At 34.9% G+C, this 22,836-nt stretch overlaps 1 protein-coding gene across 2 annotated transcripts in view; it reads right to left on the bottom strand.

Moving 5' to 3' along the window:
• Positions 1-22,836, bottom strand: part of hace1 (HECT domain and ankyrin repeat containing E3 ubiquitin protein ligase 1) — a 164,767-nt gene that overhangs the window by 32,583 nt on the left and 109,348 nt on the right. For both annotated transcript variants that reach the window (XM_028797644.2, XM_028797643.2), the window contains exons 17-18: positions 9,534-9,621; positions 2,804-2,953 (exon numbers count right to left, since the gene is read on the bottom strand). In XM_028797644.2, coding sequence (XP_028653477.1) covers positions 2,804-2,953; positions 9,534-9,621 — 238 coding nt within the window. The remainder of the gene's footprint in view (positions 1-2,803; positions 2,954-9,533; positions 9,622-22,836) is intronic.

Below are 22,836 nucleotides of genomic sequence, written 5' to 3' on the forward strand. Positions count from 1 at the left end.
ATGCACTTAAATATGCAACAGTGTTAAAATGAACACAAGATTGGAATACGCAATAATGCAAAAATGAATGAAGCACAATATGCAATGCAGTTATTTGTAAGTGCTGCTAATGAACACTTTCATGGTATGTTGATACACCAATTTACATTTGAAAATGGCAAGATTCATCTTGTGCCCTGCATAAATTGTAATTAGTAACTGATGCTTAAAAGAACGAACTGGATTTAATTTTGCTCCAATATAAAGATAGAATGTATTTTGAACTGCATTGAATATTTTGCAATATATAATTTATCATTTTGCTATACTATTATCAAATCTCCAGAAACTAGTTCTATGAATATGTTTATAGTATATATAACCTTACTATGACCTACTCTTTTTGCAACATTTATTGCCATTCAGCATATGGTACACTAGTCTGATATAAATTATCTTTATTTTTTACTTCTAATTTAAGCAGTTTTAAATAACTTAAAATAGTCACATCTTCTACAGTCAAACCTGTAGATACAGTCCATTGCATCCATGGCAGTTCTGCAACTTGCTATAACCATGCATGCCACTTGCCATCTTCTTAGTTGCAAAAGGCCTTTCTCTTAGTAAATGGTGGGAGTGGACCAGCAATGACTTTCTTGAAAAAAGTCACTAATGATTTACTGCATTTACATGTTATGGGAATTTTCTGAGCTACCATTTTATAACTTGTTTAAATGGTTGATGTGGTATTAGAACTTAGTTTTTACATTGCTTTGCCTTAAATTTACATCCCAAACTTAAATGTGGAAATAAAACAAATGTATCTGAAATTAGTAGAAATTTAATATGAAATATTACTTGATGAATATTTCATATTAGAATTCTTCCGCTGTTATAATTTGTCAAAAATATATCCATGATCTCCTTTGCAGGTTGGGCTGTACAGGATCATTGTGTATTAGTTTACTGAGTTCTTTAGTGCCTTGATATACTGTATTTCTCACTAACTATGGAAAAACCTATTATGTCGCATCTTTCAAGTGTTCGGCAAATTGAAAAAAATATATAATTACTCTAATTAACAATCTGTAGGTTTCATTCTTCCTGAGCTTCATGTACACAATATTTTTTTTCATGAATCAACAACACCTACCAGTTAAATCACCCAGTCACAGCATTTAAATCACGTGATCATAATCTGATGTTTCCATTGGTAAGTGGTCTTTCCTCATTGGTCAGTGGAATTGCTAGGTTTTAGTCTTGCAGTATGTAAAATACTGTGTACATACTAGCTTCTTCCATCGTGCTATGACTGGAATGAAGACATATTGTGAATTTCCCCTTGGGATTAATAAAGTATTCTATCTATCTATCTATTTAGCCATCACCACTGCCTTACAACATCAGGAAAGACCTAGTAAGTCCAAAAATTAAAAGAACTCAATTTTGAAAAAAATGGCAGTTACTAGGTTTTTCCATTTAATCTGAGAGCTGTGAAGCTGAGAGGTCCAACAAGCCTACCTACCTCAACATTCTCAATTTAAATTAATGTCATGTTTATCGTCATTAAAGCACTTTGAGTAGTGAGAAAGGCTATATAAATGCAATGAATTATTATTATCATCATCATCATCATCATTAGTGTCCTCACCAATTACCTATACAAATTTAGAAGAGCAGAGAGTAATGCCCTTAATCATTGTTAATTTTAAGTATTTTACTGAAAATTTTGAAGCTATCCAATATATTGTAACAGTCTTGTGTATGTAATCCAGGCTTGTTAATACAGAGCTTCTTTTAGGCATATACAGGAATGGGGGTGATTATATTATTTTATTAAGGAAATATTTTAATTTGAATGTGAGATTGTTGGAAAAACATCTTATGCAACCAATGATACTTTGAACTAAAACATTGAACTTATTCACCAATTTTATATTAAAAACCACGCCTCAATCATCTCTTCTTGATAGTCTGCTGCGTTTTAGGTAAGTCTTAAGCTATAGCAAGCCATTTGTTAGTTCTGCCACTGGCTCATTTTAAAAAAAAAGCAAATAGATAAATAAAAGCACTTTTTAATATTAACACTTCAATATCTGTATATATTTTCAATAATATATTAGCTCACAGAGAGTTATATTTAGAGAAGTTAGGTTTAAACCAACAAGGATTTTAAGAGCTGGCTATTTTCACATAAGGAAAGAGAGACCTCTAGTGACAATAATCAATTACAACTGAAAGGTAAGGAATTTCATTTTGCCATAAATGAAAACTGAAGACAACAGTACCACCAAATTGTCAAATATTATAAATTTAAACAACTTAATTTTGACATCAGCCAAAATATTGCTAAGGCATGGATGGCTTCATATAAAATCTACTTACGTACTAAGGCTAAATAATTGCTCTCAGGACTGCCAGCACTTGGATAAAATCAATCAAATTCAAAGAATTAAAAAAACACTACCCATTCTATTGGGACTGATTCAAAAAGGGTTTTTGATTTATAATTAAATATTCATTATCAAGAAAACTAATTTGAGAGCCCAAATATATCATCTGGTATTCTGTGAAGATTCTCAATTTACAATCTTATAGAAAAAAATCATCTGTGCTGTTTGTGAGGTACAGGCACTGTGTTGTACAGATGAAGTACATGTCACCTCCTATGCAGAAAAGAATACATATCTTCTACAGGTCAAGTTAAGTGCTACTTTAACAAAAATGTACTGCTTAGTAATAAACACCATCACACTGATCCAGCTAAAAGCACACAATGTTGAATTCACTATAAGTCATTTCAAAATAGTTGAAAAAATAGTACCTAGAATGTGCTTGTAGAAGGAACGTGTGAAATAAATATTAACAAGCTGGCGATGGTAAAGAGCCAGTCCTAAAATTTGACCAGCAAATCGGAAGTAGTTCAGATGGTCTGGATTTACAGAAGAATTGCTGTTTGGCTGGAATGTAGTTCCTGAATAAATGAAAAGAGAAAATAAATAAAACACATAAATTGATTTATTATAAGTGGAAGAAAAACATCATTAAAGGACCATAACTAAAGAGCAAACAATATTTTACAATGATATATACTCTGAAGTATATAGTGACACAGTTCCAAAATCTATACTTAAACCTACAAGTACGAATGGATAAGTTTATTATTGTTAAGATTTATTGTTTTTCCGGATTTGTGATGCTGTGTCATTTTTGGCAGACACTTGGCTTTGTTAAGTAAACTGAACTTAGTAATTTAAAAAATAGTAAATAATGAAAATAAACACTGGATCTTTCCATAAGGCTCACAGTTTTGGACAACAGTACAGAAATAAAAACATGAGACAAAAGTCTTAAAAGGACCAAATATTTCTGTTTGGGAGAAAACATAATGGTAGTGTATGATCCATATCGTCTTATTGAATAAAGAATACACATCATGTAAAATGATTACATTTTTTGTTCTGTCTGAATGAGTTTCATATCATTGTTGAGGCGGGTTGCTCAGACATGGAAAAAAGAATTTCACTGTTGTCTATACACCTGACAATCCTACTACCTCTACTATAACTTACTGTGTATGTAATAAATATGTCATTATCTAAAGTATTTTAGCAATTTCTACCTACCTTTCCATTTTCTAACCCACCTATCTAGTTAAAGGTCTCAAGGAGTTGGTGCCTGTCCCAGCACTGGGTGCATACAAGAAGTAACTCTACAAGTGCCTCTACACAAATGCAGGGCACACATCACATACATCTGCATTCACTATCATGAGAGCAATTCAATGTTGCCATTTCACAATAATATACAATTAATGTACAACATAAAAATTACAAACTTAATTTGATAGCAGTTCTTGCACTTTGGCTGAACTTTATTATTACTTAACTTTCAACTTTTCTAAATGTTAAGGTAAGGAAGCTAGAAAGGTAAGAAGGACACTCAGTAACAGTGTCCATGCAAATACCACTTCTGGAAAAATCTAGATGTGTCTGGCAACAAAACTAATTTCTTCCTTGACACCACAATTTGTGTTGACTGGTGGTCATGAGTTTCTACCTAGCATCGGTCATGCAGATCTGAAGACCTTTTCAGTTTTCAGAAAATAAATTGTACAAGTTGATAGAGATTGGAAGGACCAATTACGCCAATGTCATATTTCAGAGTTGCTGATTGCAGTTGCAGATGAGATCACCAGACCATATCAATTTAAATGATTGAAAATCACTGATAATGTCTTATTTACTGACCGAGTGTCAACGTTTCAGGTCATGAATGACCCTTTTTATGACAGCCAATAAATAATGTGCTGCTTTACGGGACAGGTGTGATACAAATGGTTAACAGGTATGCCAAGTTCATCTACAATCTTGGCCCATTTTCCCTTTTTTCCATGCTCTCAAGGTACATAAAACAAGACATCAGACTAACAAGCTTCTCTTATGTTTGTGTGGTCCAAAATATGTGCGGTTCTTACTTCCCTTTGCTGCATTTTATGTATTGTACTTCTGGATATGCATTCATTGGTTGGTAGCTCTCAAGTAAACAATTTCAAACCCATTTAATTTTGTCAGAGTGAGTTCTGGACAAGTTGAAATGAGATGCTGGACATGTTACATTAGGCAGCTGGCTACATGGGAGTGCACTGCCAACTGCCTCTGACTTGATAAGATTATGTAAAGTCTAAAACTGAAAATTTCTGGAAAAGCCTTCTAATGTGATACGGCCTTTACCTCTGATTACTTATGTTGTTTAGCTGGAGTGTGATTACCTGGCTAGTTAAATATTACAACGTTGCCTGAGAAAATGTGAAAAACCACTAATTCTTAATGCAGTGGCTCCATATAATTTATTGGGGTGCTACTGTTCAATCTAAGCACTACTAGCAAAAAACATTGAGATTATTTACAGCAGGTCAATGATTTTTACATTTTCTTTTCATATTCTGGAGGTGCACAGTTATGCACTATTTTATCTGAGATTTTCCGTGAATAACTTCCGGAGATACACATTTTTATTTAGATTATTTATGATTTCTTTCTGCAGGGTGCTTCCAACTGGGTCTATTGCATTGTTCACATGAAAAGTCTACCAGCACAAGTCATTGTGAATGGTGTCTATTAAAACTACCTTTCCCTCAAAAATATGGTGCAAAACATTTAGGGCACAATTATTTCCGTGTCTGAAATGTTTTCATTCTGTTGTCATAAAGTTACCTTCAAAACAAAAAAAGCACATTGGAGATTTGATGCTTCCAAGTGGACATATTCAGCAAGATGTTTATCATGCTGCTTTAGTAGAAGCAACTGTAAGCCGCCCAGAGACTTATGCAACTATTTTTATTTTTACTTTTACTAAATATAATATCACTTAGCACAGCAGTTATTAGGGGCAAATTACAATACGTCACTATTGTGAAAAATAACCTTAAAATAAATCATAAAAAATGCAAAAAACATATGAAACATAAGTGAAGAGAACCCAAATAGTGAATCGTGATCATAATGCTGGTGTAAATAAAACATAAATGCTAAACTATGCCTGACATACTAATGGTTTAAAAATAAACAAGGTATTATATTAATTTGAGAGATTTCAACATGAGTGAAGTGAACCTTCCTGGGTTAATTCCTTCCATGTGCCTGATCTATTGTATGCAACCTTGCATTGAAATAAGCAAGTTCAGAAAATACATTAATATTATTTAAAGCAATTTGCACAACAAAGCTGCTTATTACAAATTTATATTTATGGATGTCAAAATCTATCCTAACAGCATCAGCCAGCCACAAGACAGATAAACAACTCTAGACTGGGAGTGAGTCCATCACAGAGCACATTCACACACATACACCTATATTCACTTACAACAGGTGAGTTTATAGTTACCAATTAAACCAATAGATTTTTAGTGTGTGAAGAAAAAAAATGTAAATACCTTAAAGAAACCCACATGGAATAGGGAAAACTTAAGAGCCACACACAGGTGGTGTGGTGTAAGCCTCAAAGCTGACCCTGGTGACTGCACCAACTGAGACTCTAGAGCTATACCCTGTGTCATTGTGCCACCCGTGTCTTCATAACTACTGTATACCTCTCTGAAGATAATATTGTTATAGATACATATTTTTGTTATTTAGAAAGCATTCTGAAAGGTTAGAATAAAAAAAAACTTTCAACACTGAACTCATTAAACAAAAAGTCTGAAGAAAAGTCATGCTGCTCAGGTAATTACACAATTCTGATTATAGATAACCCAATAGCAATTATCTGAGCAAATCAAAAAGAGTCAAATTGTAACTATTAATAACCATACAATAGAAATACTATATTGGGATCTGGCTCACTAAGTAGAGTAATTGTCTAATTCTGTGAATCATCCATAAAAACAAAAAAACAAATAAAAAAAAGAAGAATGTACTATGGGTCAATATCATTTGCAGTCTTCTGTTGATTTTTAGAATGAAAAAACTGGTTCCAGAAAAATAACAAGGGAACTGCTATTACAGTAGCTTCACTGCCTTCTTTGGGGATAGTAATGTCACATTTCACTCTTGGAAATGCCCATTACCACAGCAATTGCTTTTTGCCATCTTCACACTAACTAATGGCAATTACTAAATTGTTACCTACAGCTGTATTAAATAAGCTCAAAGAAGCTACAAAAGGTCTGCTGCAGTTCATTAAGGGGAGGGTAGGGTCTGGAAAGTAGATGTAGGAGGATCAGTGTTGGCTATGTGTGGGAACCTGGATTGCTAAGGTTCTTCTAGCTGCTTTTTTTGCAGATTTCTGGCAAGCATGTCTCATTTTCGCATATCATATTGTGCTCTTTTCTAAATATTCCTTTTGCGCTGACAGTAGCTAATCTAAGTACATAAGAGACTTGAAATTACCCTCATCATGAAAACATGCTGGTTTCTACCCCCTGCCACTGCACTGATAATGTGTTTTTCAGGAGTCAAACTTGCTGACTATTAAGTGTCACTGTTGTGAGAATGAACAATATAAAGTTCTTGGTTTTCTTTTCCACTTGATCCAAAATAAGGGTTATGCTCATTCTCTGTAGACAAAGACTCACATGAATGATTCTGACTTAAATGGAGATAGTATCAGCAATATCTGTTAGAAATTAGTGAAGCTAGAGGACGACAAGCTATGATTTATCAACATGAATGCTCATACTCTGTACTGTACCTTCTTCTTGCTAGATCTTGCCAGCTAGCTACTTAAAACATATAACTATTTGCTCTCTATGTAATTGATGCCAGTGCTGTGATAAGCACCCTGAGATCCTGAGTCAGAGATCCTCTATCTTCTTTTCAAGCACATTGTCTTTTTTCTTAATTTAAAATCCATGCAGCTATTAATTTGACTGGTACCTTTGTTTGCATACTCCCTCAGAGTTAAACTCTAGTTCTTTTTCCCCAACGCACTACACAGTCACCCATAGATTATAACTTCATTTTTGGCACCCTTGCTTCTTTTGAATTAGAGGCCAAACTAAAAGAAGTGGGAGTTCAGTGTGATGTTTTTAGATGGGTGCAAAATTGGCTCAAACACAGGAAGCAGAGGGTTATGGTGCAAGTAACCTTATCAGAATTAGCTGATGTTAAGAATGGTGTTCCACAGGTGTCAGTGCTGGGGCCGCTGCTATTTTTAATATACAGTATATAAATGGTTTAGATAGGAATATAAGAAACAAGCTGGCTAAGTTAGACAATAAAATTTGGAATCTGTTAAATCATTACAGAAGGACTTGGATAGCATACAAGCTTGGGCAGAGTTATGGCACATGAAACTTAATGTAATAAATGTAAAGGTTATTACACGTAGGAAGTAAAAATGCTAGGTTTGAATACACAATGGGAGGCCTGAAACTCAAGAGTACACCTTATAAGAAGGGTTTAGGAACTGTCGTGGACTCTAAGCTATCAACTTCCAAACAGTGTCCAGAAGACATTAAGAAGGCAAACAAGTGGATTGAGACTGTTATTTTAAAATTAGTTCATCAAGAACACGGGGACACAGTTGGAAACTTGTTAAGGGTAAATTTCGCACAAACATTAGGAAATTTTTCTTTACAGAGATAACCACAAACACAGCTACTAAGTTATGTGGTAGACAGTAAGACTTTAGGTACTTTCAAAACTAGACTTGCTATTTTTTAGAAGAAACTAAGTGGATAGGACAGGCGAGTTTTGTTGGGTTGAATGGCCTGTTCTCATCTAAATTGTTCTAATGTTCTAAGCCTCTCCTATTTATAACAAGTATAACTGTGGCAACCCCACTTTCCTCACAGACCTTTGTGGAAATTCAATGAGATTCAATTGTACTAACTTGTAATAAACATTTCAGTGAGAAATGTCTTGTTTAACAGGATCAATTTCTAGCTTTGAATCTAGACTCAGTAGTTATAGTTTTTAGTGGAGATGTGTGAGGTTAAAGGTTTAATTTCTTACTTTGCTATTTCAACATCCTCTTACCCAGCTCACTTGTTTCTGCATTGTGCACAGTGCTGTTGAGGTAGGCTTATCTACCAACAAACCCAATTTTTTAATTAAACCAGTTCATACAATGGATGGATCAGTGGATTCATTACACACAATTCTTTTTTGACAACAAAAAAAGAAACATTACCAGAATATAGGGAATGATAAAAATACAGTGCAAAATGTATTACATATTATGAACAAACTTTTGTATTGTCTTAAATGTTGTTACAAATAAACTATCGAATTGCACTGGTAGTTACATATGGCTGATGAGGACACAGACAAAAGTCACTACGTTTAACAGATTTTTAACATGTTTATATGGTATTTTACATAAAAAAACATATCTAATAAGACCATGTGTTAACGTTTCAATTTAAGCCCATTAATAACAGTGCACACAAGGAGGATTTTACTATATTGATGAGAAAATAATAGTGAAATATTTGAAGATATGATTTACTATGTATTGTGCACAAGGAGTGATCAAAAATGTAGATCTTGAAATTGAAAGAAATATTCTACAGCCTATGAAACCAGCTAATTCCAATCCATGAACAACTCAGAACAAAGCTAGAACAGATAGACACATTGTATACTGAACGTAACTTATAAAGGGTTTACATTCCAACATAATAAACCAAACTTACTTATATTCTTTTTTTCAACAATCTGTTCAATTAAGAAACTGTACAAATATATGCATTAAAATTGATTTCTTATTATATTAACATCATGTGCCTGTTACATTACATGTACTGCCACTTCTTGCACAATAACAAAATGCATCTTTTCTTTGATATTTAAATTTATTTTATAATTTCTTCATTTCATGTACTGTAGGCATCTCAGCTGTTTACACTGTAACAAGACATAAAGTAACACAATATACCGGTTCCCCTTAAAAGTCCCCTAATGTTTTTTTGTGTGTTGGTTTTGCAAAATTCAAAAGAAAACCATTAAAATATAAAAAAAAAAATCTTCTGTTTCTAACAAAAAATAAAATCAACTATCTTAGTAATATTTATCTTACATTTGATGTGAAAAAAGTATGATACTTACCATCAGCTGACTGTGTAAACAATGCATAGTCTGGATTTATAATTTCATTTGAAAGAATGTCAAACCATTCCCGTACAACACCTTGCCCCTAAACATAAAAATAAATAAAATAAACTAAATAAATATATACATACATACATAGTAATACATATGAGATGTGTAGCAATGTCACATCTGGCCAAGGCAACACCAGACTAGCAGCTTTAATCTAACAGACATTCCTAGAATGTTACAGTGCTCATTATCTTCTGAGCAGCCAGATTACCACTGCATACTTTACTGTATATAAAAAGATTGGCTCTCAACAAGTATAATCCTCCTGTTTTGGTGACAGCAAAATAATCTATCCTATGAATTATAAAAGCACTATGATGGTATCACTGCTATGATTTCCAAGAATGTAATAAAATATATTGTTTCTACTTTATACATAACTCTTTACACTTACTTACAGCACATTAAAATTTCAAATCCTGCACACCAAAAAGTCTACACTTTCTTTAGGTTAAGTTTAGGTTTAGTTATTTGTTATATTCTCATACTTATTATATTACATTAGAAAAACTTAATTGACAACTCATCTATACCAAATGTGGCAAAATTAAAATGTGATGAATAGCTACAATTTTTGTGCAGACTATAGCAGCCCAGGCATCCATAGAAATGTCTCACTTAGTTTTACTGGTGTACAGAACGTGGATCCGGTTTCAGTTCCCATGTGAAACTGCTGCTGTGCAGAGCTTGCACATTCTGCCAGAGTCTAGTTAGATTGTAAACACAAAAATGTTTGATTTAATTCTCATGTCTGGTTTACTCTGTAGTCCTTAGCCTGTCCATGCTCTATCAATTTTCAAATTTATATGTGTCCGTATTTGCCATCTTAAGGTTACTGAGAGCTGGAGACTATCACAGCAGTAGCAGACATTGAATGGGGTACCAGTCCACTACAGGGCAAATACCTACATTCACTCTACCTCATGTTGCATTTATTAGAAATGACAATTAAACTATTGCAGATTTCATGAAAACAATTACAATTAAACTACTGTGGTCCCCAGGGGGAACTGCAACTCCCCAAACTCCCAACACACAGGCTCGGACACAAGTTCACTATTCACAAAGGCTTTTTTATTGTGGGAAACACTTCCCAAAGCAAGCGTTTCCCACCCTACAATTACAGCACACAGCAATACTCTGCTTTTCTTCCTCGGCCACCTTGACTTCTTCTCTCAAGCTTTGTCCTTCTCCTTCTAACTCTGGCTCCCAGACTGGTGGGGCTGCTCTTTTTAAATTACACCCAGAAGCACTTCCGGTGTCTCAAAGCTGTGGCTTGGAAGCATTTCCAGGTGAAGTTGGAGCCTAACACAACAGGGCTCACCAGTCCTCCCAGCACTCCCAGGCAGCACCCACGGAACTCAGCCGGGCTGGACTGATGAACTACAATTTCCAAGATGCCCTGTGGGTGACAATGCAATCCAGGGGGGCTACCATCTAGTGTTCTTGGGGAGACAATGTCCTGTGTAAACTGACTATCCGTGTCCTTCCACACTTAATACAGCTCCGGCCAGGTTGCCAGTGTGCATGAGACGTCCCTTACACAATGCATTTATACTTTGTAATTTACTTTTGATAAACGTTTCAGCAAAATAAAAAACACACTTAGAAAAATAGCATTCCAGACAATGACCTACAAGACGCAAACTAACAAGGATTTATTGAATTATGCTAAATTAGCATTCTTATCCTTAAGGCATTGTACAGAAGTGATTAAAAACATATAACATAAAATGCTTCATTTAAAAACTGTTGAACAAAAACAATGAGATCTTATACTCAAACTCTATTCTGTGACTGAATTAGTGAAACCATATTTGTGTTATTGTGTGCACTTCTTGTACAATTTGCTACACAAAAGACAGAAAAGTATCACCCTCAGACCTAGTCCACACTAACATAAAAACATCTTCTTTTTAATTAATTTTGACCTTCCTTCCATACCATAACTGCAATTTAGACCACTGAAAATGTGTAAATTTCACATTTTTGAAAGAAGTTTGCCATTACTTGTATAACCTCTTCTGTTGCTTAAGAAAAATCATATACTTAAGTAATTTAGCTAATAGCTATCCAATCAAACCTGACTTAGTAAAGGATTTCCTTTTGTAAAATTCCTTATGTTCCTTAGTAATTTCTAAAAAAAAAAACTTGTGAAGGGTAATCTTTAGGAATTCCATAACGACCCTCAGTCCAGAGTTTTATGTTGATTGGTTGATTATATATTCGACCAGTGTGAGTGAGTCCTCCGGTTAACCTGTGTCCCAACCAGGATCAGTCTCCATCTTGTGACTAATGGTGTTGGGTTTATTTTTACTGTTTTGCTATCCAATAGTGGAAAAAAATAATTCTTAACATGAATGAATATAATAAATATGTACTAAGATGGCATGAAAAACACAAACTTATGAACTGAGAAAAATAATATTAATTGAAAGCATATAATAATAGGCTTCTGAGATTAGCTCAGCTCCCTTGAAAGCTTACAATTGAAGGGTTGCTGAACAGAGAGGTGAAGTACTACAAGTATTATAGTAACAAACATCCAAAAGAGTGGCATGGTTGCAAAGGGGTGATCACTGTTGCCTGGCTGCTCCAAAGTCCTAGGTTAAAATCCTGGGAACTGTCAATGCATGGTTTGCATGTTCTCTCAGTATCTACCTGAATCTTCCTGCAGGTACTCAGGCCACTTCCTATAAATATGCATATTAATTGGCAACATTAAATTGCCCTAATGTGAATTAGTGAGTGTGAGCATAGGTGGGTTTCAAAATGGATCAATGGACATTGAAAAAACATAACCAGGACAAGTCATATAAAATACTATCTGGACTCAGGTATCACTGAAATTTATTTGTAATACCATCTTGGAAGAAGTATATACTTATAGCACATTGACCTAATGTATTGCTTGTAAATAACTAGTATACATGAGCAAGTTCACAAAAAATATTGTGTTAATAAGATGATATATTAACTGGTCCATTTAATGTATATTAGGTCTTTTAGGGGGCTTAATCATTAATCAAGCAATATAATTCAATTATGGCTATTAAGATAGAAATTGAGTTCTGGCTACAGGAAATAAAGAAAACATCTGAAAAGCAACGATTTAGAAACACTAAATTCAGTACGATGCTTCATGTACTGGGATGTTATAAAAGCTTGAAATTGCTGGTTACAAGACCACTTCTTACCTAATTGTTGAAGAACATTTTGGTTATCAGAATGCACTTTCAGAAATTATAAGATGTTATATTTCATTTACATTTTTGATATTTTATTGCACCCAATACTGTGGTAGTACTACAGTTAGATCCATAAATATTTAGACAGAGACAACTTTTTTCTAATTTTGGTTCTGTACATTACCACAATGAATTTTAAATGAAACAACTCAGATGCAGTTGAAGTGCAGACTTTCAGCTTTAATTCAGTGGGGTGAACAAAATGATTGCATAAAAATGTGAGGCAACTAAAGCATTTTTTTAACACATTTTATGCAATCGTTTTGTTCACCCCAGTGAATTAAAGCTGAAAGTCTGCACTTCAACTGCATCTGAGTTGTTTCATTTACAATTCATTGTGGTAATGTACAGAACCAAAATTAGAAAAAAGTTGTCTCTGTCCAAATATTTATGGACCTAACTGTATATCAGTAGGTATGGCCAATGTTGTCTTAAGGATTCGTTCATACCGAGACAACTTGCCAAAACAGCATAACTGAGGATGAGGATTGTAATGATGGTTTTGCATTTGATAATTCTGTTTAGCAATCAGATCTTCCTCTTTTGGCTGCTCCCATTAGGGGTTGCCACAGTGGATCATCTTCTTCCATATCTTCCCTTTCCTCTGTATCTTGCTGTGTCACAACAATCACCTGCATGTCCCCTCTCACCACATCCATAAACCTTCTCTTAGGCCTTCCTCTTTTCCTCTTGCCTGGCAGCTCTATCCTTAGCATCCTTTTTCTAATATACCCAGCATCTCTATTCTGCACATGTCCAAACCAATGCAATCTCACCTCTCTGACTTTGTCTCCAAACCGTCGAACATGAGCCAACCCACTAGAGCCCTCATTTTTAATCCTGTCCATCCTCATCACACCCAATGCATATCTTATCATTTTTAACTCTGCCACCTCCAGCTCTATCTACTTGTTTTTTGGTCAGTGCCATCGTCTCCAACCCATGTACCATGGCTGGTCTCACTACCGACCCGTAGACCTTCCCTTTCACTCTTGCTGATACCCATCTGTCACAAATTACTCCTGACACTCTTCTCCACCCATTCCATCTTGCCTGCACTCTCTTTTTCACGTCTCTTCCACAATCCCTGTTCGTCGGTACTGTTGATCCCAAGTATTTATATTCATCCACCTTCGCCGACACTACTCCCTGCATATTCACCATCCCATTGATCTCCCCCTGAATACACATGTATTCTGTCTTGTTCCTACTGACCTTCATTCCTCTCCTCTCTATCAAATACATAATATATAATATATATATCAAATAGTTCTGCAAAAACATGTAATTGTCAGTGTGTGAAGGAATTCTAGCCTTGATACGTAATATTGCAGCTGTCAAGACAATGCCATCTTTTCCCACACTCCATACATTTAACCAACATAAGCACTTACTCTTTGGAGTGACTGCTACGAATCTGTTGACAGGACTCAAGATAGGGGACAACAGTCACATTCATGGATGATGTTGACCTAAATGAGTAGTGAATATAGAGTGGTGCATGTCAAACACTCCAGGACAGAGTTACATCAAACTGCTTTCCAAAGGATTCTCAAAAACGTCTTTCTTTTTATTTTTTAAACCTGCTCTGTGTTGATGTATTTGTCTAGATATTATCATGAGTTCCCCGTAACCCTGTAGTTAGGATATAGCGGGTTGGATAATGGATGGATGGATGGATTATCATGAGTTACACTGCAGTCTTCATTGTTTGCTGTAATAAATAATAATTCTGTGCTTGGACATTTTGCAGAGATGACCTATAAATATGAAAACTTTGGAAAAAAATACACCAGATTTTTGTGTCGTATTTGTGATTAACATGGGGTGAAAGGATTCAAGGGACATGCAAGGCACATAAAGAAATAATTCAGAAGAAGAAACAAGGGTTCCAACTGTTATAACCTAATGAGAGATTCTAAGAAATCGGTGTATGACATAACAGGTACCTGTTTCTATTTTATATTTTTTGAATTACACTAACATAGCTTCTACAACTTTAAGCAGCTGCATGATGCTAATCCACATTTTTGCTTTCCTTGTACTTCTGTCAATATTCATAAACTAAGCGGAATATGAAAATGTTTACAGCATACAACAAGCACCACCTACAGTGTTTACTTGATAAATGCAAGAGTATCAGAGAGTTTAAAGAATCTGTGTATAGCCCATTTGCTGTGTTTAATAACAAAATTTTAATTTTTATCAATCCAGTTCAACCTACTGTATAATTGCCAAGATTTTCAACAAATACAGATTCAGGGCATATGGACAATTGAACATATACTAGAACAAATACTGTAGTGTCACTGTGTTGATCACCATACTTTCCTAGTACACGCTTCGTTGTCAGGATGACCTGTCTTTTGGTATGTGCTGCAGTGTCCTGCCATCTCATTTTTTTCGTTTGTCTCATCTGTTTGGTTTGATGCTGAGCTGAGGCAGCTATTGTTCTTTTTTATAACATGAGGTTATAATTAGCAATCATAATATTAGCCTAGGATGATCTGCATGGCCTGTCCAATATAGTTCATGGAGTTGCTTGTTGCCGTGGTGCCATGCCTTTCCTAGTACAAAGCTGCTCATCATATCATAGACTGTACATATCTGCAGATATCTCAGCTGAGACCACATATCTGCTCTTCATCTGTTAATCATAGCTAGTGACCATGCTGATTAAATGCTTTTTCTGCAAAGTATGGTGTGCGTCAGGCATAGTCGTGACTCTGAGGACATGGATATGTGCCGGCAATCGGAGGGTTGCAAGTCGAATTCCGTAAGCACCAGAAGTGACTCAACTCCATTGGTCCATTGGACCTTTATCCTGCAATTGCTTCATCCACTTTATGACATTAATCTACATCAAGTCCTGCAAGCAGGTCCTCCAACTTACAGGGAAAATCTGGGGTTGGTGGCACTATTCCAGTGTGGTGCTTAGGTGTCACCCACTACACTCCGGTTTCAAATGGGGTAATTCATCTTGTGTGTGCAGCAACGTGAAATCAGCGCATGCTTCCAACCTATGGTGCGCGCCCATGTTGCTCTTCTTTTTCTGTCTGCTATTGCACATGCCAGAGCCACGACTTGCCATCAGAAACACACAAAGTTCAATTATATTGGCAAGATAACCAGCACCTGTAATTGTTTGTTTCCACTGTACTTGTCATTAGCTCTCAATTAAAGCAAAGATCAAGGTTCAAGGTTCAAGGTCCACAAGTTTTTGCGTGGCGGACAGAAAACCCTTAGCATTTTATATATAGATATAATGCAATACACATTACAAAATTAGCATACAGCACATGAATACTCAAAACACATCAAGCATACAGTAAAATAAACATTATTAATTTGATTAACATGAACAAATTATGACAATATAAATTCTATTATAAATTTATAAGTGTGGATGGACAGATGTAATGAATGATTGCAAAAAGATGGCACATTGTGAAGAAAAGTAAATATTTTTGTGTACAAGTGCCATAAATGTTAAGGTCAAATGGTGACTGTAACACCAGTATCTTAACCACTAGGTCATACTTTTATCTATTATAAAAACATGGGAGTCTCAATTAATTCTCTCATAACATTTCCCTTTTCTTTTCACATATTTATGTACAGTATGGTGTATGAGACATTTTCAATGCACAGTCTGTCTACTTGTAACTTGTGTGATATTTATTGATACTTTTTTTAACCGTTTTCTTACAAACTGTAATGACCTAAACAAGATGTTTATATTTTAACCAGATTTAGCAAGAATAAGTATATCACGGAGTATTTACAAATTTTCTGAAGCACAAATACACAATCTCTGTCTTTATTTCTTCTTCTTCATCTCCTTAGTATTATTATTAATATTATTATAAGGTGTAGCTGCATCCTTTATAGGTTCCCAAAGTCGACCAGCTACTGGGTTGGCAAGGCAGGATCCAGCATGATTCAAACGCATAACAAAGAAACCTCTCAATCCAAAAAAGCTTGTTTTAAAAGTTTAGTGACAATTTAAAAAGGAACAAATCACAAACATTCAGAAAAAAGTTATTACACATGCTGAATAAAAGGCAAAAAGGGAAAAATATTTCTTCTCTGTTTCATTGCAATCAATACTTAAAAGTTGTTACTTTTCTACAGCAAACTTATAGGCTTCACTTTAGTATATCAGTGAGTTCAATACATTCAGTACAGTTTAAAACTATTTACCTTCCATCTCTTAAAGGCAGATCCGACTGCAAGGCAGATCATAAACTGAACTAGCCTGTAGTCAGAATGACAAGAAATAATTAGAATATACAATTTTCAGTTTAGTTTGTGAGGATTACAATAGAACCTCCCATTGACTATGCACTAATATATAGACAAACATTTTAACATAACTAAGAAAATACGTCCATCAATTTAACATAATCTGACTAACTACCAAATGGTCCTTACATTATTATTTAGCAGATGCCTTTATCTAAGGCAACTAAGAAAAGAAATGCTGGCCAAATGATTTAAAGGTCACACCAATGTCTGAAAAATTATGTTACAAAAACTGCATAATCACGGATCTAAACAGATTAAACTTCATTCCTGTGGCATTTACAAGCAAACTGTTAAACTGCTTTCATTACTGATATACTACAAAGACATTTCCCGGTAGATTTCCAAAAATACTGACACTTCTAAACTACTATGCACATGCTGTAAAATCATGCTAAAATATTACTAAGCATATAAATACAGTGTACCATGCCTAAAGCTACTTTAAACTGAAAAATGTGCAACTCTTTGGCTTGTTTTCTTAATATAACTTCTTAAAGCAAAAAAGCAATCAAAAAATTAAAAAAGATGTAAACCTGATATAAAAGAAAAAGAAGACTTAGAAACTAAGAGTGATAATTTGAAATTTAAAGGTGATACACCAAATTGAAATAACGAAAGACAACGTAGATTTTTTTGAATTGTACCAAAATGCAGAAAATACAAGTGACAGACCTGCTATTTAAGAAGCACCAATGGTAAATATGAGTTGCTTTGCATTATTCATTTTTATTACTATTGCTATTAAGACAGAGAAATCTAATAGCATCCTTACAAGATGAAAACTATTCCAAAGGATGCTCTGCTTAAAATACATTAAAATGAAGAGTACAATTCCACTCTTTTCACAGTAATAACACTTAATTAAATGTTTAAAAAGAATATTCTTTCTTAAATGTTTTTTAAGAAGTGATGTATATGCCAAGGTTTATTCTGAAGATAAACAGAAAACATGTTAAGCAAAACACTGACATTGAGTTAAAGACTGATAGATTCTTCACATTGTTGCCTAGCGACAAAATACTCTAAATACTCTAAATAGGGCATAAACAGGTTTGAAGGTTGGAGAAGACAAAGCCTTACAGTTTTAATATTTAAAATCTCCCACTTTCTTTTGGACCTCTCTCTTCAACTCTCATTTGTTCTATTTTTCTCTTCCTACAGTATTTATAACATTCATTAATTTCAACCTTCATTTATTATTGTTATCATTTTTAATATATTAAAAGTATTGCCTACTATTAATTTCTTTGCCACTAACTACACAAAAAATAATAGATAATCTGAACCTAAGATAGCTGTAAAATGGAATAACTGTGTTGACAGATACTTCAAAAAACAAGCCATACTGTAAAAAAAACTGCAGTTGCAGTGCAGTTGGCAGGATAAATAATTTTATGACATGACATAATATTATATCTCTGACACATTGCAGAAACATTGAAATTCTGAATAATCATGATAACAAAAGACAGTATCAATTGGACTGACTTATATCATATAAAATTTGGTTAAGGTCCTGCAAATAATTAAAAACAAATTCAATTAAAGCCAGGTTGAGTATAGTAATTTGGAGGCTTGAGGTTGAGACAAGTGTGGGGCTGCTGCATCCTCCATATCTCCAGTAAAGCGCTCCTTTCTCTTCCTCCATTGGAATCCTACTGTCTAAAAATTACATAGGGGTAGGCTTATAACGGGTTCAGTGCAGAGACTGAATGTTGAAATAGAAAACATATTTCTGCATCTGCAGTTAGTGAGAATAAAGATGATCAATCTAGATTATGGGATATCTACAATTAGGGGCTCAAAAGTAATTGGACAATTGACTCAAAGGCTATTTTATGGGCAGGTGTGGGCAAGTCCGTCGTTATGTCATCATCAATTAAGCAGATAAAAGGCCTTGAGTTGATTTGAGGTGTGGTGCTTGCATGTGGAAGATTTTGCTGTGAACAGACAACATGCGGTCAAAGGAGCTCACCATGCAGGTGAAAGAAGCCATCCTTAAGCTGCGAAAACACAAAAAACTCATCTGAGAGATTGCTACAATATTACGAGTGGCAAAATCTACAGTTTGGTACATCCTGAGAAAGAAAGCAAGCACTGGTGAACTCAGCAACGCAAAAAGACCTGGACGTCCACGGAAGACTACAGTGGTGGATGATCGCAGAATCATTTCCATGGTGAAGAGAAACCCCTTCACAACAGCCAACCAAGTGAACAACACTCTCCAGGGGGTAGGCGTATCGATATCCAAGTCTACGATAAAGAGAAAACTGCATGAAAGTAAATACAGAGGGTGCACTGCAAGGTGCAAGCCACTCATAAGCCTCAAAAATAGAAAGGCTAGATTGGACTTTGCTAAAGAACATCTAAAAAAGCCAGCACAGTTCTGGAAAAACATTCTTTGGACCGATGAAACCAAGATCAACCTCTACCAGAATGATGGCAAGAAAAAAGTATGGAGAAGGCGTGGAACAGCTCATTATCCAAAGCATACCACATTATCTGTAAAACACGGTGGAGGCAGTGTGATGGCTTGGGCGTGCATGGCTGCCAGGGGCACTGGGACACTAGTGTTTATTGATGATGTGACACAGGACAGAAGCAGCCGAATGAATTCTGAGGTGTTCAGAGACATACTGTCTGCTCAAATCCAGCTAAATGCAGTCAAATTGATTGGGTGGCATTTCATGATACAGATGGACAATGACCCACAACATACAGCCAAAGCAACCCAGGAGTTTATTAAAGCAAAGAAGTGGAAAATTCTTGAATGGCCAAGTCAGTCACCTGATCTTAACCCAACTGAGCATGCATTTCACTTGTTGAAGACTAAACTTCAGACAGAAAGGCCCATAAACAAACAGCAACTGAAAGCCGCTGCAGTAAAGGCCTGGCAGAGCATTAAAAAGGAGGAAACTCAGTATCTGGTGATGTCCATGAGTTCAAGACTTCAGGCTGTCATTGCCAGCAAATGGTTTTCAACCAAGTATTAGAAATGAACATTTTATTTCCAGTTATTTAATTTGTTCAATTACTTTTGAGCCCCTGAAATGAAGGGATTGTGTTAAAAAAATGCTTTAGTTGCCTCACATATTTATGCAATCGTTTTGTTCACCCCACTGAATTAAAGCTGAAAGTCTGCACTTCAACTGCATCTGAGTTGTTTCATTTAAAATTCATTGTGGTAATGTACAGAACTAAAATTAGAAAAAAGTTGTCTCTGTCCAAATATTTATGGACCTAACTGTATATACCATCTGTCATGCACAGTCGATCCTCAACATTCCTGACTTCAAGCGTTCTCATGATTATACTAGTAACCTCATTTTTACCTTCGCATTCACAGCCACACACATTCTAGGGCTTCCCAGCTAAGCACAACAGAGAAAATAATGAGAGGTGTGATGCACTCAAGTTTAGGAAGTGGCTAGTATCATGTTAGGTGCACCATTTCCCTGTAAAGAGCATTTGTTGCATATTTTCATTGTTTGTTTATAAAAATCAAGTTTTGTGTTATAACTATGTTCTGAAAGCTTAGCGCAACTCCTTCATTTAAAAATTGAGTTTTTAAATTAAAATGATCACAGTACAGTTTTTGCATTATTTACAAAAGTATCTCTGTTCATACTGAAGCACTCAAAAAGGCATATGACTTTCACCTACGATGGGCATGAGCACATTGGGCAGAAAATCCTTGAAGGAACTGTGTATTGAAAAATTCAAAGCCCTGTGAAAATCATACTCCCTTAGGTTCTATGCTATTTTAAGTATAGCATAGAACTTTTGTAGAATATCCAAAGCATATATAAAACAACAGAAATTATTAAGTTAATTATTAAATGTCATGTCAATGCTAATTGCACTTGAAAGTAACAGTGTCTTCAGATATGGCCGTGGTCGTATTGTCATAAAAATACATTGCAATTGTTAAAGAAAAAAGTGATCTGCTCTATGGTCAATTATGAGAAGACTTATTATAAGCACTATATAGCAATTGAAGAACATCTTCTAACAAACAACATTTGTAAAACTAACTCAATTGAGAAAATTAGCTGAGTGTGTCTAGATAGATAGATAGATAGATAGATAGATAGATAGATAGATAGATAGATAGATAGATAGATAGATAGATAGATAGATAGATAGATAGATAGATAGATAGATAGATAGATATCACTTTTAGAAAACTCTGTTTTCGCCCATCCAAATTACTACGCTGATGCTGTGTTTACAAAATTGTCCAGCTCTGGAGAGCGTTTTTGGAAGTCTTCATTTCCAGGGGTTGAAAACATGGACTAGTGAGGACGAAAGGCGAATACTGAAACGAATCCCTGCATCTTTAAACAAAAACATGGTACTGTGGATGGAGCCTAAGCCCAAACGTGCAAAGTCAGTGATGATTCATTATATCCGCAAAAAAGAGGAAAGTAGAGACTGGCTAGAGACACTGAGGCTGCCAATCTCATCATTGATCAGAGCCTCAAGGATAAACATCAACTTGCCTCTACTGTGCTCCCATACTTTGGAACCCTTTAAAGATCTCAAGCAGCACACAAAACAGATGTCACTAATGGATTATTTCAAGCTGGTGCAACCATTAAACACAGAGTGTTGGAGGTGATGTCAACACCTTGTCAGTCTTATCATCTTTCGATATTTGTTATAAAGATGTTAGCAACAAAAGGTCACTTCAGCATTGTAGATAATAATTATGTCTTTTAATCTGAAAATATTAAAATATCTAATGTAAAGTTGTATCACATATTATTTAAAATGTTCACATTCTCTGGAAAAAAATGTTGACAGTAGCAGAGTTCTTTATAATACTGATTACACAGGTTAAAGTATTAAATCCTGGGGCCATTAGAAGATGTCATTTTGAAACATAATATTCACTTTTGCTTGTATAATGAGGGCACTAAACTACGGTATTTGTTTTTATGCACAGCTTTGTTTTTCAAGACACAAACTTTAAATTTGGTACACAGGTACTTCCCACCATACATCAAGTTGCACCAACCCCCAAACCCAAACATGGAAGACAACAGGGGTGCTTGGGATCAGAATGAGTGTCAAGAAATGCTGCAGCATATCCTATTGAAAGAGACACAGCACTCTACACCTGTCTATCAACCTAGAAATCTGGTTTAAGTCCCAGTGATTGCATTTAACTTTTTCTTTAATCGATTATTCCTCACACTGCTGTTGATGGCCCCATGCCCCCTGGGTAGGGCCACACTTTCTCTGGGATTTTTTTATTATAATTTGGGGTTCTTTGCATCAGAAAGAAAAGCCAAAAATACTATACTGTATATAAATAAGGTTTTCAATACTAACAAAAGGTATGAGGTAAATGTAACATGTATAAGGGTAATACAATTGGAAACATTTAATTTAAAATTACATTTACCTTTCCAGGTTCTTATCCAAGAAATGCTGGGTAAACCACACAGCTTTTCACTAAAAATTATTTATACATAATTGATTATACTGTATTAATAAAATTGCTTTAATTAAGTGAAACAAAGAATAAGTAAAATGTTTTGGTTTTAAACTGAAAAAATAATATTTTTAGTAGATGGTAATTTTGCATACAGTAAAGCATTATTAATGACAAAATTATTTGATAAAAGCTTAAACTTTAGCTTGGCTGAATCCATCTGCAATTTAGATACCCATTAATGACCTAACTA

The sequence above is a fragment of the Erpetoichthys calabaricus genome, chromosome 3 (genome assembly GCF_900747795.2).
Source record: "Erpetoichthys calabaricus chromosome 3, fErpCal1.3, whole genome shotgun sequence".
Taxonomy (NCBI): domain Eukaryota; kingdom Metazoa; phylum Chordata; class Cladistia; order Polypteriformes; family Polypteridae; genus Erpetoichthys; species Erpetoichthys calabaricus.